The sequence below is a fragment of the Somniosus microcephalus genome, chromosome 2, assembly GCF_052327205.1.
Source record: "Somniosus microcephalus isolate GS21.2 chromosome 2, FLI_Smic_1.0, whole genome shotgun sequence".
Lineage (NCBI taxonomy): Eukaryota > Metazoa > Chordata > Chondrichthyes > Squaliformes > Somniosidae > Somniosus > Somniosus microcephalus.
In genome coordinates, this window is record NC_140988.1 from 68,616,689 (window position 1) to 68,633,986 (window position 17,298).

The 17,298-nt window shown below is 44.6% G+C and overlaps 1 protein-coding gene across 1 annotated transcript in view; it reads right to left on the reverse strand.

Annotated features, from left to right (window-relative positions):
- Positions 1 to 1,609: 1,609 nt before the first annotated feature.
- gucy1b1 (guanylate cyclase 1 soluble subunit beta 1) overlaps positions 1,610 to 17,298 on the reverse strand; it is a 235,530-nt gene continuing 219,841 nt past the window's right edge. Inside the window, exons 9-10 of the mRNA XM_086010219.1 lie at positions 7,052 to 7,249; positions 1,610 to 2,905 (exon numbers count right to left, since the gene is read on the reverse strand). Coding sequence (XP_085866345.1) covers positions 2,551 to 2,905; positions 7,052 to 7,249 — 553 coding nt within the window. The 3' untranslated portion in view covers positions 1,610 to 2,550. The remainder of the gene's footprint in view (positions 2,906 to 7,051; positions 7,250 to 17,298) is intronic.

A 17,298-nucleotide genomic window follows, 5' to 3' on the forward strand; every position in this document is an offset into this window, starting at 1 on the left:
CGCAGCGAGTGGTGAGGACCTGGAATTCGCTGCCGACGGAAGTGGTGGATGCGGAGACACTCAATGTTTTCAAGGGGAGACTGGATAGGCACTTGAGGGAAATAAACTTGCAGGGCTACAGGGATAGAGCGGGGGGAATGGGACTGACTGGATTGCTCTACAGAGAGCCGGCACGGACTCGATGGGCCGAATGGCCTCCTTCTGTGCCGTTATGACTGACCATCTCCTTTTGCTTTGTACAATCATACCTTTTTTCATTTACTCACTCCTGCCTTCCACATATCATAGACCTTCCCTTTTGTTTTTCCCTTCCCTCCCCCTTTCCCTTGCTTAAAATCTATGGCCTAGAAATTCGGTTTTGGCGCAGCGAGGGCTTTAGCGCCGGAAGTTAGTGCCGGTGCTAAGTCCCCCTGCGCGCGCCAAAAATTCAGTAGCGCCGCGCCCAAACGGCTGCCGGCGCTACTGAGGGGTCTCAGCGCCTCAAAACTGGCGCCACGCGCCGCATTGCGGCGCTATTCCGGCGCTGCGGCGCCCGCTGCGGTGCGGCAGGCTCGGGAAGTGCAGGCCTCCTCCTTCCGTTAAGGAGGAGCTGCCTGCACCCGGCCGCGGCCCGCGATAATCTTTTTAAAAATGAGCCCGGCACCTCGGACAAGTGCCGGGCTTGCTTCTGTTCCGGGGGGGGGGGGGGGGGCGGGGGGGAAGTCCGGGGAGGGAGCTGCGGCCAGGCGGCCGGCGGGAAAGCGGCCGGCCGCCGCGGGGCCTTTAATGCGCCGGCGCAAAGTTCTGTAAGGCACCTCTGCCAGAACGTTGCTTGCGGCTGCCACGGGCGAGGCGGCCGCAACTCAATTTCCGAGTTCGGGCGGGTTACCATGGCAACCGGGACGCTGCGCACACCGATGACGTCATCGGTGCCGGCGCAGCGCTACCGGCCTAACGCCGATTTAGGGCCCCTGTCAATTTCTAAACTGGCCATAACTTCGGCGCTTGGCCCTCTAGCGCCTCAAAAGCGGCGCTAAGGCCAGTGAATTTCTAGGCCTATATCTCTAACTTTTTCCAGTTCTGACGAAAGGTTATCGACCTGAAATGTTAACTCTGTTTCTCTCTCCACAGATGCTGCTTGACCTGCTGAGTATTCCCAGCATTTTCTATTTTTATTTTAGATTTCCAGCATCCGCAGTATTTTACTGCTTTTTCTTTACGCTCTAGGGTTGCTTCTGACAGCACTCTTCCATCAAAGACTATCCTACAGTGCAAAGAGGGTATTATAGTGCTATTTGAAAGTTTTGTATATCCAGTGTGGCATCTGAAAATGAGACTTCTGCCCCAATATTTTGCTCAATTCATGATTTTGGTTCATTGCTGATAAATTTGCAACATTGCTAAACTTAAATGTAAATAACTTATGTTAATACCATCAAATGGACTCTTAACATCTGGTCTTACATCTTCTTTATGCAGGTAAAGTGATGCCAAAATGAATGGAACCATGAACATCTGGCCATAGTTCTTTTAGGATAAATGTACTCTCATATTTAGATTGCTAGTGAAAGATATTTTGATTGATGATATTTTGCTTTGTTGCCCCAGGAAATAATATTCAGAGAAACAGTCAGTCTTTTAGGTTTTAAAGCATCATTGATCATAACATTAAGAAACACATCTTTTTAACAGTTGATAAAAAAATTGACCATTTTTTGCTCCCAGAGCATAATTTTTCCCAATGAAAGCACTGGGCAGACACATGGCAGATGAAATTTAATGTAGAGAAGTGTGAAATGATGCATTTTGGAATTAAAAACGAGGAGAGGCAATATAAACTAAATGATACAATTTTAAAGGGGTTGCAGAAACAGAGAGATCTGGGGTTGTACGTACACAAATCTTTGAAGGGAAAAGTTGAGAAGGCTATTAACAAAGCATTTGGGATCCTTGGCTTTAATAATAGAGGCATGGAGCACAAAAGCAAGGAAGTTATGATAAACCTTTATAAATCACTGGTTAGGCCTCAGCTGAAGTATTGTGTTCAATTCTGGGCACCTCAATTTAGGAAGGATGTCAAGGCCTTGGAGAGAGTGCAAAAGAGATTTACTAGAGATGAGGGACTTCAGTAATCTGGAGAGACGCGAGAAGTTGGAATTGTTCTCCTTAGAGCAGAAAAGGTTAAGAGGAGAGGTGTTCAAAATTATGAGGGGTTTTGATGGAGTAAATAGGGGGAAACTGTTTCCACAGGCAGAAGGGTCGGTAACCAGAGGACACAACTTGAAGGTAATTGGCCAAAGAACCAGAGGGGAGATGAGGAGAATTTTTACACAGCGCACTATTAAGATCTGGAAGCAGATTCAATAGTAACTTTCAAAATGGAATTGGATAAATACTTGAAGGGGAAATAATTGTAGGGCTATGGGGAAAGGGCAGGGGAATGGGACTAACTGGATAGATCTTTCACAGGCACGTTGGGCCGAATGGCCTGCACCTGTGCTGTATGGTTCAATGATTGTCGAATAAGGTGCAGCAAATCAGGCATGCCAACCTCTGCGGCTGATTCTACGATCACCACTCCCAATGAGTGACTCTCCATGTCAGGAACAGAGTTTTGTAATAGCTCATAGTGTGCAGGAATCCAATCTTTAATTCCAAATTGAGCCAAATAAAAACAGTGCAACTCACCTTGTACACATAAGGGTTCTTGCGTGAATCTGTGAGGATGTCAAACCTTGTATAAAGATTGTTGAGGAGATTTACAATTTTCATAGCTCCCTCTGCTGAGGCATGTTTACTGCAGAAGGCATTGAATCCAACAATTCCACTGAAAAGGATGGTTACGTTGTCATAACGTTTAGCAGGAATAGGACGTTTGTGTCTCAACTCGTTGGCAACAGAATGGGGAAGAACTGAATACAGTAATCTGAAAAAGAGATAAACCTTCAGTTGAATGAAACATTTTCAAAACATTTTCAATATTTCAATTTTCTTTGTCAACTTTACACCATAAGATGAAAATTCTAAAAATTTACCATTTTAATCTAGTTTTAGCTTGATACTGACTCCTTTATATAGTCACAAATAATAGGGAATTAAAAACCAGTCACACTCAGAATCACATGCCAAGTATAAATTGATACAAATGTTGCAAGGACAGTTCATTTTGGTCTGCAGACAGATAGCTTGAGTGAGATGCCAACCACAAAGTTCAAACAAAAATATACTTTGTGATTTGTTTAGTTATGTGTCTGACTGGCAGTTCCTTTAGGTTTAGTTGACAGTTATTCAAATCCAAAAAGCTCAGTTCACTGAGGAGTACTTGTGAGCCGAACCTGTTCAACAATTGAAGAGTCGATCTGGAACTTTGAAGATATTAAGATGGCTAGTTCCTATAGTTGGTTAGAATATAAGAAAATAATTGCATATATATAAAAGTTAATTATAAAATATATAGTTTTGAATACAGATTGCAAAGCATTTCTAATGTGTCTTGTTTCAAAGAGTTAGCATAATCTAATATCTACTGTAAATATATGTTATATTACTATTATTTATTTGCTGTTCATCTATTGCCCAACAAATATGTGTGGCAGTTACAGACCAAAATGAGATCTGGCATTGTAATATTTTGATATGTCTTGGAACATGCAAATAGAATCCTATAGAGGCACTAGATTCAGTGGCTGAAGAAAACTAACTAAAGGTTTTATGTTCATTTTCCAGGGCATGCTTTCAAAACTTACATCAATGACAGAGCCAGTGAAAATATATTCAATACTGTACAGCACTGAGACTAATCAATGAGAGTAATCTAAATTACATAAGCTGAAACATCTAGAGTTAAGAAAGCATAAAATACCCCAAAACATAACAGTAGATTTTACAAAATTGAGCTGACCTCCCTAACCGAGATCCTGATGTGTGCTTCTGGCGCTCAAAACCCTAAGGTAGAGGTCAAATTCATAGAGAGTGACTTTAAACATATGCCCAAGACGGGTGTGGAAATGCCAGAGTGGCTGCATCACCTGCCTGAAGCCAGCATGGGGAGGCTCGAATCATTTTTATGTTCTAATCTCTTCTGAATGTAGCCGGTGAGCTGTGGGTTCCAAACAGGCGCTCTGTAGCTGCTCATCGATAATGGGAATGTGGGAAATCGGCCCGCTCCTATGTTTAGCCAGCTGGCAGGTCATGCCGGGTGGAGGAAAACGAACACAGGCTTGCAGTCTGCCACATAATTTTCATATTTAAACAGCCTCCCGCCCAAAACAGGAGGGTGTCCTGGGTGTCCATTTACAGACCCACCTGAAAATTGCCTTGGGTGTCCAAAGGTCAGCTGAAATTCCCCTCCCTTCCAACCCCTAATTTTCCTCTACTGCCACTTGTTTTTTAGACGAGGAAAGGTGGGCAGCTAAATTGCCCCTATAAAATCTACGCTCATGAGTTTCTTTCCCTTACCTGAGGGCCACTGCCGGCAAAGTAACTGGCCCAGATTGGATCCCAGTAAATGGCTGAGCTGCCTCTGGAGGCAGAGAAGGCACTGGTAGCTTGCCACTATTACTACAATGAGGCCCGAGGCCCACTTTGTTGAGCCTCAGGCCTCCTGGTTTGGGTACACACTGGAAGCGCACTGTCATTTATGCACCTCAAAATGGACCATACCAAATTTTTATCCCCATGTTTCCTACGTAAATTAAAATAACCTACTATTTTCTCCCCACTTTTTGGCATCCCAACAAAGATTATTCACTAGAAGCCTCTGATTGTATTCTGGCTAAAGTTGTATTTTCTCTTCCAGATGCTGACAGACCTGTTATGTATTGCCAGTATTTACAGATTTTATTTCTATAATGTACTACTACATCACTGCAAGAATCTACCTGTATTTCTGGGAGTGAGTGCTTATATGGATATAGATATTGATGTAATAGTTGAATTGTGAGTAAATTAAATTAAAACCTTAAATCTAGCTAACTAAAAAGCAAACTGTAATTCTCCACACCTTAATCTATACATACAAGGGCACGAAAATTCCACAGGGCTTCTCCCAGTCTCCCACTGCAACTTTGGCAGGAGACCAGCAGAAACCCCAAATGATGTAAGTGGTTATTTTCAGCTGTTTTAAGTCATGTAAACCATTTCTCTGTGGGGTTCTTCCAATCTTCTGCTGAAGTTATGGTAGGATTTTAAATGAATTTTAGAGTCAAATTAATTTTTTCTTTCCGCTTTCCTCTTTTCTTTGCCAATTTTCTCCTCTCCCCTCCTCACCTGAAATCATTGACTCCTAGTTGGGCATAATTCTTTTAATATCTTGGTCAAGTAGCCATTTTGCATGTGTGAAACTAGACTGAGTTTGGGCAGGCCGTTCGACTGGGGACGATATCACAGCTGAGAATGATCTTGTCGTCACAGCCGTACTTCCAGCATAGATCGTTGGACAGTGATCAGGAGTGAGAACCCTGACTGATTTTCACTCTCCCTAATCCAAGGAGAGTAAAGCCAGTTTTAGTATCTCCACCGCCACACCAGCTGAAATTAAGTAACACCCCAAGAATGATCAAAGGCCTTCCTAGTATGTAAACTAGCATAACATGAAAGTATTAATACTTCACCAATGCTTGAAAGAATATTTGCAGTCTTAATTGTTTTATCAGTGAGAGGAAGCACTCCTAATTCTATCCTAGTAACTTTCAATTACATCCACAACTGAGGTGGGTGAACAGTTTTGACTCCAACTGAAAGCTTCTGTTGGCTGTAGAAGGCATAACATTCTGAAATGTCTCAATGTCAGTAAACTATAATCCTTGAAGCCAAGCGCATTTTAAATTCTGGCCCCAAGTTTAGTCTTTGGCGTACGATGGACGGGTGATGAGCAGAGCGATTGCAATCCCTGCCCAATACTGGCGGCAAGAAGCGTGAATGATTTTGAAGATTGGGTCTCATTTAAATGTAGTTGGTGTGCTGTACGTGTGATTAGAGTACTGACAGGAAGCTGCTTTAGGATAGCAGGAAATCCAGCAGGCTTCCTTTGAACATGGGCTGCAGCAGGGAGGGCTGGACAGATGAGGCATGGGGGGGGCGGAGGGGAGTGAGAGAAGGCATAATTTAAGGAGTTAATGAATTTGCAGAAGGAGCATGAAGAGCAATTCAAGTAATCCTGAAGATTCAAAACCGCTAAATCAATAAATTAATAGTATTTCAAGACCATCCTCCAGTGATCCCTTTAATTTGTACCACGCTGTACAGCTCATGAATAGTAGGCGGGTTTACCACTGGGCGGGCACCTCACTGATGTGGACAAATATGGCACTGGTTTCCTAAAGATGCCATATGACCTTGATTTGCATGGAATAAAAGATTCCCACCTGTTTCCGGTGGAACTGCTTAAATTGAGACCCGATTCAAAATTGTATTTAGGCAAGCTTCTAGTAGGAAGTAAGCACTAAGTTTATTTTTACTATTTTGCCTTTTCTATGCTGAAAAGCGGGTCAGTACGGAGATGAAAATTGCCTCCAGTGTCTGTGTACAGTAATTTTCCTTACATCTATTTTACTATCAGAGTACTGTGAGTAAATCATAGAACCATAGAATACAGCACAAAAGGAGGGCATTTAGCCCAACATGCCTGTGCCAGCTCTCTGAAAGAGCTACCAATTAGTCCCACTCCCCTGCTCTTTCCCTATATCCTTGCAGATTTTTTGTTTTCAAGTATTTAACGAATTCCTTTTTGAAAGTTACTATTGAATCTGCTTCCACAACACTTTTAGGCAATGTATTCCAGATCATAACAACTCGCTGAGTTAAAGATTTCTCCTCATCGCCGCCTGGCTCTTTTGACAATTATCTTAAATCTGTGTCCTCTGGTTACTGACCCTCCTGCTAGTGGAAACAGTTTCTCCCTATCTACTCTATCAAAACCCCTCATAATTTTGGGCGCCTCTATTAAATCTCCTCTTTACCTTCTCTAGTCTCTCCAGATAACTGAATTCCCTCAAATGTCAGTTATTGGCTTGAGAGGTGTTGGTATCAGTGACAGAAATACATACAAATGCTCTCCCTGATGGTAGTTTACCTGTCTGTCTTTTTCTTTTCATCTTCTAATTCACGCAGTGTATGCTGCAGGCGATCAGTCAAGATTTCTAGTTCCTGTGTGAGTTTGTACTCTTCTCTGAACTGCTCACCTAGCAGAACAAGATCACGTGTAGCATCATGTAGTGGGATGTCACTGAGATAAAGGCCTCTCCTGGTCAGATCATCCAAGTTCATTACACTGAATTGAATATGAGAAAAATGTTTTTTCTTTACTGAAGGATTTGGTAACCAACTTCATTTGCATTGAGGTTTCCAAATTAACAAGCTATGTCAAGAATGATTACTGCAGCTCTTGGAATGACAATGTAAAATATTTAAAAATCCACCCATAATGATAACAATTCACCAGAGCACATCAGATATCTCAAAAAGGTAATGTTGACAGTGCATAGTGTTGGAACAGCCTATCCAAAGGTTTGCATAGAATAGCATAGGGCATGAGAGAACCTAAAGGGCCGAAAATTTAGTTTAAAGTTCACTCTTTCAAAATGCCACAGTATCACAAGATTAGCGTTCATGGGATTGGGGGTAACATGGATTGAGGACTGGTTAATGGACAGAAAACCGAGAGTAGCTATAAATATCATTTTCGGGATGGCAGGGTGTAACTAGTAGAGAAGGGTTCGAACCGAAACGTCAACTCAAATTTCTCTCCACGGATGTTGCCTGACCTGCTGAGTTTTTCCAGCATTTTCTGTTGTTATTTTTAGAGATCCCCTAGGATCAGTGCTTCAGCTATTTACAATCTAGATCAACATCTTAGATGAGGGAACCGAGTGTAATATATCCAAATTTGCTGACGATACAAAGCTAGGTGGGAAAGTGAGCTGTGAAGACAATGTAAAGAGGCTGCAAATGAACAAAGACCACAAAGGTTATCTGATTGGGCAAGAATGTGGCAGATGGTGTATAATGTGGGGAAGTGTGAAATTATCGACTTTGGTAGGAATAGAAAAGCAAAATATTTTTTTTAATGTATGAGATTAGTAAATGTTGGTGTTGTAAGGTTCGCAAAATTCTGCAGATTCCCCAAACCAAGAAGGTTACCCCAAAGAAGAGATTTTTGGACTGTTGAAAGAATATTGGGCCAAAAAGGGGCTCAAAGTCAAAACCCCAAGATTTTGGCTATTTTAAAAGGGCATGTCCAGGCCTGTGGAAGGCTGTGACAAAGGGGTTGGGTTGGGCCTCTGTAAAACAAACAGTTCGGGTATTGGCATAAGCCAAACTGTCTGGGAATGTTCTGGACTGTCTCAGTCATTTTACATAATGACAATAGGCCTACGGAAGAGCAGTTCCCGCCAAAATTAGAGCCATCAAGAGTATGCATAATGCAGTACATGCCACTGATCAACAAAAGGGACCCTGACCCCAGCAGGAGAAGTCAAAACTTACTAATCGGACCAAAGATTAAACAGTCACTTAAAGCCAATTTAGGTTTTGATGGACCATCCCGAACCTAATTTACACCAATTAAATCAATTAAGATAGATGGGACCAGCTCGAAACCCGTTAAAGAATTCCAAAACTATTAATGTTAACGAGCCCGCCAAAATTGACAATGGGCCAGAGAAGATTTGGCAGGCAGATAAGCAAGGCCTCAAACAGTATAATTGAGGCCTGCTTTTCCAGTCAAAACAGTCGGAGAATCGGAGGTTCGTTGAAACAATTCAATCAATCAATCGATGGAAGGACAACAGAAGGAGAATGAAAGGAGAGAGGAATCGCGGCAACCAAGGGCCCCAAGAAACAAACAACCAAAAATATTACCAGCAACTAGGCAATATTGGGCCACCGCGATCAACAAGAAACCAACCTGGAAGAAACCGAAGATCCGCAAGTTTGTTTCCACTCTACAAACTATTCTGACTTACCCCTGGGTAAGATTTGATGAAAAGTCTCTAAACCCTATTTCTGACCAAAAGAAATTGGGTACTTACCCGATAGATCCAATACGCACCCGACCGCATCAGCGGACACGCGAAGACTGAAAAAGCAATGCAGGTGAAGTCTTCTACCGCGTCCGGAGTACGGCAGGCCCCACCCGCCACACCTAAAGAACCCCGAAATTGCGAACCTCTACAACTGTCAAGGAAGTCGTTTGGTGAGCATTATCCCTGGTCCTCGAGTCCAACTTAGTTAGTGTAGTGGGATTGGGAAGGGTGAAGTATTCTGTCTATTGTTATTCTCCCTCATCTATTCCGAAGTGTTCCCCCCTTTTAGAGTGATAAGATTATTGTGTTGTGTATATTTTCTTGTCTCAAATAAAATCCAAATTCTTTTCACCAACTCAGTTGTCTGTTGCAATTTCATTACAACCCCCAAATAAGTCCAAGGTCTAGAACCAAGGGAGTGGGAGTGATTCAAACCGCTCAGGAGTCGGAGGCAAAGCTGACCACACACACCAACCCTTAGTGTTCAGAGGGATTTGGGTGTCCTTGTACACGAACCACAGAAAGTTAACATTCAACTGTTTCATCAATGACCTTCCCTCGATCATAAGGTCAGAAGTGGGAATGTTCACTGATGATTGCACAGTGCTCAGTTCCATTCGCATAATGAAGCAGTCTATGCATACATGCAGCAAGACCTGGACAACATTCAGGTTTAGCAATCCTGACTTTGAAATATATCGCCATTCCTTCATCGTCGCTGGGTCAAAATCCTGGAACTCCCTCCCTAACAGCACTGTGGGAGTACCTTCACCAGACATGGACTGCAGCAGTTCAAGAAGGTGGCTCACCACCACCTTCTCAAGGGCAATTAGGGATGAACAATAAATGCTGGCCTTGCCAGCGAAGCACACATCCCAAAACCAATAAAAAGAAAGGTACAGCAAGCTAGGAAGGCAAATGGTATGTTAGCCTTTATTACAAGGTGGTTGGAGTATAAGAGTAAGGAAGTCTTGCTGCAATATATAGGGCTTTGGTGAGACATCTGGAGTACTGTGTACAGTTTTGGTCTCCTTACGTAAGGAACGATATACTTGACTTATGGGGAAATAAAACAAAGGTTCACTGGACTGATTCCTGGGATGAGAGGGCTGTCCTATGAGGAGAGATTGAGTAGAATGGGCCTATACTCTCTGGAGTTTAGAAGAGAGATGAGCTCATTGAAACGTATAAAATTCTTAGAGCGCTTGACAAAGTAGATGTTGAGAGGCTGTTTCTCCTGGCTGGGGAGTCCAGAACTAGGCGGCACAGTCTCAGGATAAGAGGTCGGCCATTTAGGACTGAGATGAGGAGAAATTTCTTCACTCAAGGCCCGACCAGTTCCAGGGAGCACCGAGGCGAGGAGGAGCCCGGTGTAAAAACCGGCGCGAGTACCGAGGCCTGACCAGTTCCAGGGAGCACCGAGGCGAGGAGGAGCCCGGTATAAAAACCGGCGCGAGCACCGAGGCCCGACCAGTTCCAGGGAGCAGCGAGGCGAGGAGGAGCCCGGTATAAAAACCGGTGCGAGTACCGAGGTCCGACCAGTTCCAGGGAGCACCGAGGCACACCAACTCAGCAGCAGGGAGAGAGGTAAAAAGTAATCAGAGTGTGACGTCACCAGGGAGCAGGTAAGTGATGAGTATTTCTCTTTTTTAAACTTTAATTCTGTGGTTTATAGTTGCGAAGGGCTTTTCTGGTGTAGCGGGGACTGTTGGTAAACCATACAAGCGCCTTAGAGTTTATCTTTAATTGGTGGTGGTGAATTCATTTAAATTAATTAAAGGGTAAGTCATGCCAGGAGAGCCCAGCCCCGTGTTATGCTCCTCTTGCTCTATGTGGGACTTCAGGGACACTGCCGGTGTCCCTGATGACCACGTGTGCCAGAAATGCATCCAGCTGCGGCTACTAGCAGACCGCATTGCAGCGCTGGAGCTGCGGATGGATGGGCTTTGGAGCATTCACGATGCTGAGAGATTCGTGGATAACACGTTTGATGAGGTGGTCACACCGCAGGTAAGGGCTGCACAGGCAGAAGGGAAATGGGTGACCATCAGGCAGAGCAGTAGAGGCAGGCAGGTAGGGCAGGGGACCCCTGTGGCCATCCCCCTCTCAAACAGGTATGCCGATTTGGATACTGTTGAGGGGGATGACTTACCAGAGGAAGGCAGCAGCAGCCAACTTCCCGGCACCATGGGTGCTTCTGCTGCTCAGGAAGGGAGGAAAAAGAGTGGCAGAGCAATAGTGGTAGGGGATTCTATCGTAAGGGGAACAGATAGGCGTTTCTGTGGCCGTAGACGTGACTCCAGGATGGTTTGTTGCCTCCCTGGTGCCAGGGTCAAGGATGTCACTGAATGGCTGCAGGGCATTCTGAAGGAGGAGGGTGAACAGTCAGAGGTCGTGGTTCACATTGGGACCAATGACATGGGTAGGAAGAGGGATGAGGTCCTGCAGCAAGAATTTAGGGAGCTAGGTAGCAGATTAAAGAGCAGGACCTCAAAGGTTGTAATCTCTGGATTACTCCCGGTGCCACGTGCTAGTGAGTATAGGAATAGGAGGATAGAGCAGATGAATGCATGGCTAAAGAGTTGGTGCAGGAGGGAGGGCTTTAGTTTCCTGGATCACTGGGCCTGCTTCTGGGGAAGGTGGGACTTGTACAAGTCGGACGGGTTGCACCTGAACCAGAGCGGGACAAATATCCTTGCGGGGAGGTTTGCTAGCACTGTTCAGGGGGGTTTAAACTAAAATGGCAGGGGGTTGGGAAGCTGAGCAGGGAGACAGAGGAAAGGGAAACAGGGATAAAAGCAAAAGATAGGAAGGAGATAAACAAAAGTAGCAGTCAGAGAAATCAACGGTTTAAATCAAACGTGGCCACAGTAAATAATAATTCGAATAGGTCTAAGAGCGTTAAAAAAACAAGCCTGAAGGCTTTGTGTCTTAATGCGAGGAGCATTTGTAATAAGTTGGACGAATTGGCTGCGCAAATAGAGGTAAACGAATATGATTTGGTTGGGATTACGGAAACGTGGCTCAAGGATGGCCAAGACTGGAAACTCAACATCCAGGGGTATTCGATATTCAGGAAAGATAGGTAAAAAGGAAAGGGAGGTGGGGTAGCATTACTGGTTAAAGAAGGGATTGATACAATTGTAATGAAGGATATTAGCTCTGATGATGTGGAATCTGTATGGGTAGAATTGAGAAATATGATCGAATTCTTCATTAAGATGGAGAATGAAGTAGTTGACTCAGAAATTAGGGTCCTCAATTTAAATAAAGGAAACTACGATGGTCTGAGGAGCGAGTTGGGTAGGATTGATTGGGGAATGGCACTCAAAGGGTTGATGGTGGATAGGCAATGGCAAACATTCAAAGACCGAATGGATGAGCTACAGAATTTGTTCATCCCAGTTTGGCATAAAAATAAAACAAAAAAGGTGACTCAACCATGGCTAACAAGGGAAATTAGGGATAGCATAAGATCCAAGGAGACGACATATAAATTGCCAGAAAAAGCAATAATCCTGAGGATTGGGAACAGTTTAGGATTCAACAAAGGAGGACAAAGGGATTAATTAAGAAAGGGAAAATAGAATATGAGAGTAAGCTATCAGGGAACATAAAAACTGACTGTAAAAGCTTTTATAGATATGTAAAGAGAAAAAGATTGGTGAAGTCAAGCGTAGGTCCCTTGCAGTCAGAATGAGGGGAATTTATAATGGGAAACAAAGAAATGGCAGAGCAACTAAATTCATACTTTGGTTCTGTCTTCACAAAGAAGGACACAAATAACCTCACAGAGATGCCGGGGAACATAGGGCCTGATGAAAGGGTGGAACTGAAAGTGTTGTGTATGTAATATGTGTGCTACTTTGAACCTATGGACAGGACTGCACTACTTGTTGGGCGTAGTGATACGCAGTACCACTCCTGGCCATAGGGGTATAAATAGTACTGGGGGTACTGATCTCCCCTCAGTTCCCGCCTGTGGGCATGAAGTAAAGACCTACGTATTGTCCCTACCTCCAACCAGTAAAGACCTGTTTTATTGTTACTGATTAAGTCTGAGTATTAATTACTTGAACAACTCTCAGATTTAACACTGGCGACGAGTCTGATTCGGACCCTGCGGCAGTCACTCCACGGCAGCTTCGTCCACAGCCAGGACGTTGCAGAGAGGTTTCCACCCTCTCCACCCCACTGGAAGACATCCTGACCTCGGAGCCTCCATCGGCGACCGTCAGCTTCTTCTCCAGCTTGGTGGTGGGTAAGCCGTTGTCTGAGCCGGGCAGCGACGCGACAGGCAGTCGACCGCGTTGGCCGCACGAACGGGGCTGGGGGAGCTGGAGGAATAGGGCGCGAGAGCCGCTTCGAGCGGGAGGCGTTTCAACGGAGCGATCGCATCTCCTGATAAGAGCCGAGAGCCGCTTCGCGATCCAGCGATCGCATCCGCTGATAAGGGCCGCACTCGGGCGATCGCGGCGAAGATAAGGGCCGCACTCGGGGGCTGAAGGGAGACGGCGTTGGGGGACGGGTGAAGACCGCCAAGCGCGGGAAAACCGCCATTTTGTGGGCGGAGGACGACGGCAAGAGCGGGAAGCCGCCATCTTGGATAGCAGTAAAAAAAAAAAAAATCTGAGAAATTGCAAATCTACAATGCCTAAACACGGGAATATTAGCACCTTTGATAGTGACCTCGAAGATTGGGCCATATATGTTGAAAGAGTAAAAAATTATTGTAAGGCCAATAAAATTCGTGACCAAGATAAAGCTCTAACATTATTAAATTTAATGGGTGCGAAGACATACGGGCAATTGAAACACCTGTTATCACCAGATGAACCGGCGGATAAGACGTTCGATGAGATTGTTACTGTCCTGAAAGATCATCTAAACCCCACGCCGCTGATGCTAGCGGAACGATTTAAATTTTACGACAGAAGGCAGCTACAGCATGAAAGCAATGCTGATTATTTGCTGGAATTGTGTAAATTAGCGAAATATTGCCAGTTTGGAACGGGACTGACAGAGGCACTTCGAGACAAATTTGTGTGTGGTTTATTTAAACAGGATACACAAAAGCGACTGCTCGAGGAGAATGAGCTGACGCTTGAGAAGGCGGTCACTATGGCAGCAGCACACGAAGCCGCAGCGAGAGGCACGGCAGTAATGCAGCTACGGTCACCGGAGCTCAGTGCACACAAATTGGGTGTGAGTTCTGGCAAATGTTATCGTTGTGGAAAGACAACGCATGATCAGAACCAGTGTTGGTTTAAAAACCAAGAATGTAGAACTTGTGGTAGGCTTGGACATATAGCTAGAGTATGCAGGTCAGGGAAGAAGACCAGCAACAAGAAGTCACCGCAAGGAAAATACGCAAAGGTACACAAGGTGACCGAACAGGAGTCCGATTCAGACGCTAGCTGTAATGAACTGGCTAGCTTAAGAGTACTCAACGCTGGTAAGGGTGCAGACCTCCAGACAATTTGGGTCACACTTCAGATAGAAGGAGTCCAAGTAAAACTGGAATTGGACACTGGATCGGCATTGACGGTCATAAATAAGAAAGATTACGGAAAGTTATTCCAACATATTCCCCTACAGGATACGGGGATTATATTGGAAACATACACGGGGCAAAGAGTGTACCCCATCGGGAAAATAGAGGTTGCAGTGGTCCACAAGGGCGAAGACAGTCAAATAATGGACTTATATGTGATATCTGAAGGAGGTCCTCCACTACTAGGACGGGAGTGGATTAGGAAAATGAATATGGACTGGCATTTCCTACAAATAACGAGTGAGAACTCGGTGAAGATAGTCGGCCCAGACTCTGGAACGGATGATGGTAAGCCCAACTCAGGTGCAAAAGACAAAGTTTCAGCACAGAATTCCACTGAGCAACAACAACATAGTTTAACTGTGGATTCTGAGTCTGGCAAGTCTACTGATGTGCCCATTTCTGAGGGACACCGGGCTCGAACTCAACTCCATTTCAAACTACAACAGCAATTAGAACAAATGCTTCGCCGTTGTGAGCAAGAGTTGAATGCAACGAAAGAGTTCTTTGATATAGAGTTGGAGAATCTGGAAAGACAACAGAAGCAGCTGATGGAGAAAATGGAACAGGAGCACACAAAACGTCTGATGTCAGAGGAGTTAACGGTCAGCCAACTCCTGCATATGCTGAAGGACAGGACTCTGAAATGGGAAAAACTTGAACACGAACTTCAATATTCAAACGAAAGGGGTTCGGAGCTCTCAAAGGTTATTGGAAGAGCTGAGGTGGCAACACAGACTGAGATGACTGCAACAGAGCAGCCCTTGGATGCCAAAAGTACACTGACTCACGTCAACGTAGAACAACAGACCGCTGAAACAGCTGCTCCGGTAGAGGGATTGCATAGTCCGATCAATCAATCTCCAAAGGAAGTTGAAGTATTAAAATCACAAATGAGGTCACTAGTAAACGACTTGCTGAAAGCCCAGAAAAAGCTGGATGCAGAGGTACACATGAAGAAGTCTCTTCAGGAAAGATGTCTGGATTTGGAACAAGAGCTGGCTAACGTCCAGCTGGGTATGGAGGAAATAGACGACCCTCTCACTGGTCTAGCTCAGGACGACACCGAATATTACTATGACCTGGTGGACGACACCGAATATTACGATGTCCTGTCCTGCCCAGCTTGTAACTTCGACTCCCAAAGTGCAGAAATCATGGAGGAGCACCAAAAGTCTACGGAACATCGGGAGAAGCTGGCTCTACGACGGAAACAGGAGGAAGAGAAGGAGGAACTGCGCATGCAGCTGGCAGCTGTGGCAGCTGACAATGGAGCCCAGAGAGTCTCCAAGAAGCAGAAAAGGAAAAGTAAAAACAGAAGATGACCCATCTGAACCATTATCACCTCTACCAGATCACACACGTGGTCCCTCCGAACGGAGCCAATTCAGTTCGGAAGTTCAAACTGTTAAATCCATGGAAGGACTATTGAATGAGTCACTCCAGCAACGTGAACCGACTCCACCACAGAGATTGAATCTGTGAACTGTTTTCCGCAGAGACTGAATCTGTGATCTGTTTTGACATGAAGTTATCTATGTATCTATGTTATTCTGTTATGTAAACCTGAAGTTATATGTGTATATATGTTATTACGTTATGTTAAATGGGGAGATGACTGTAAAGCTAGGAAGGGAGGAATGTTGTGTATGTAATATGTGTGCTACTTTGAACCTATGGACAGGACTGCACTACTTGTTGGGCGTAGTGATACGCAGTACCACTCCTGGCCATAGGGGTATAAATAGTACTGTGGGTACTGATCTCCCCTCAGTTCCCGCCTGTGGGCATGAAGTAAAGACCTACGTATAGTCCCTACCTCCAACCAGTAAAGACCTGTTTTATTGTTACTGATTAAGTCTGAGTATTAATTACTTGAACAACTCACAGATTTAACAGAAAGAAATCAGTATTTGTAGGGAAATGGTGTTAGGAAAATTGATGGGACTGAAGGCCGATAAATCCCCAGGGCCTGATAATCTACATCCCAGGGTACTTAAGGAAGTGGCCCTAGAAATAGTAGATGCATTGCTGGTCATCTTCCAGAACTCGATAGACTCTGGAACAGTACCCATGGATTGGAGGGTAGCTAATGTTACCCCACTATTCAAAAAAGGTGGTAGAGAAAAAGCGGGGAATTATAGACCGGTAAGCCTGACACCGGTAGTGGGGAAAATGCTAGAATCTATTATAAAAGATGTAATAGCAGAGCACTTGGTAAGCAGTGACAGGATCAGACAAAGTCAACATGGATTTACAAAAGGTAAATCATGCTTGACTAATCTACTGGAATTTTTTGAGGATGTAACTGGTAAAATAGATAAGGGAGAACCAGTGGATGTGGTGTATTTGGGCTTTCAGAAGGCTTTCGATAAGGTCCCACATAAGAGATTAGCATGCAAAATTAAGGCACATGGGATTGGGGGCAAGGTATTGACTTGGGTAGAGAACTGGTTGGCGGACAGAAAGCAAAGAGTTGGAATAAACAGGTCGTTTTCCGAGTGGCAGGCAGTGACTAGTGGGGTACCGCAGGGATCGGTCCTAGGACCCCAGCTGTTCACAATATATATTAATGATCTGGACGAGGGAATTGGATGTAATATCTCCAAATTTGCAGCGACACAAAGCTGGGTGGGAGGGTAAGCTGTGAGGAGGATGTCGTGAAAATCCAGTACGATTTGGACAGGTTGGGTGATTGGGCAGAAACATGGCAAATGCACTATAATGTGGATAAATGTGAGG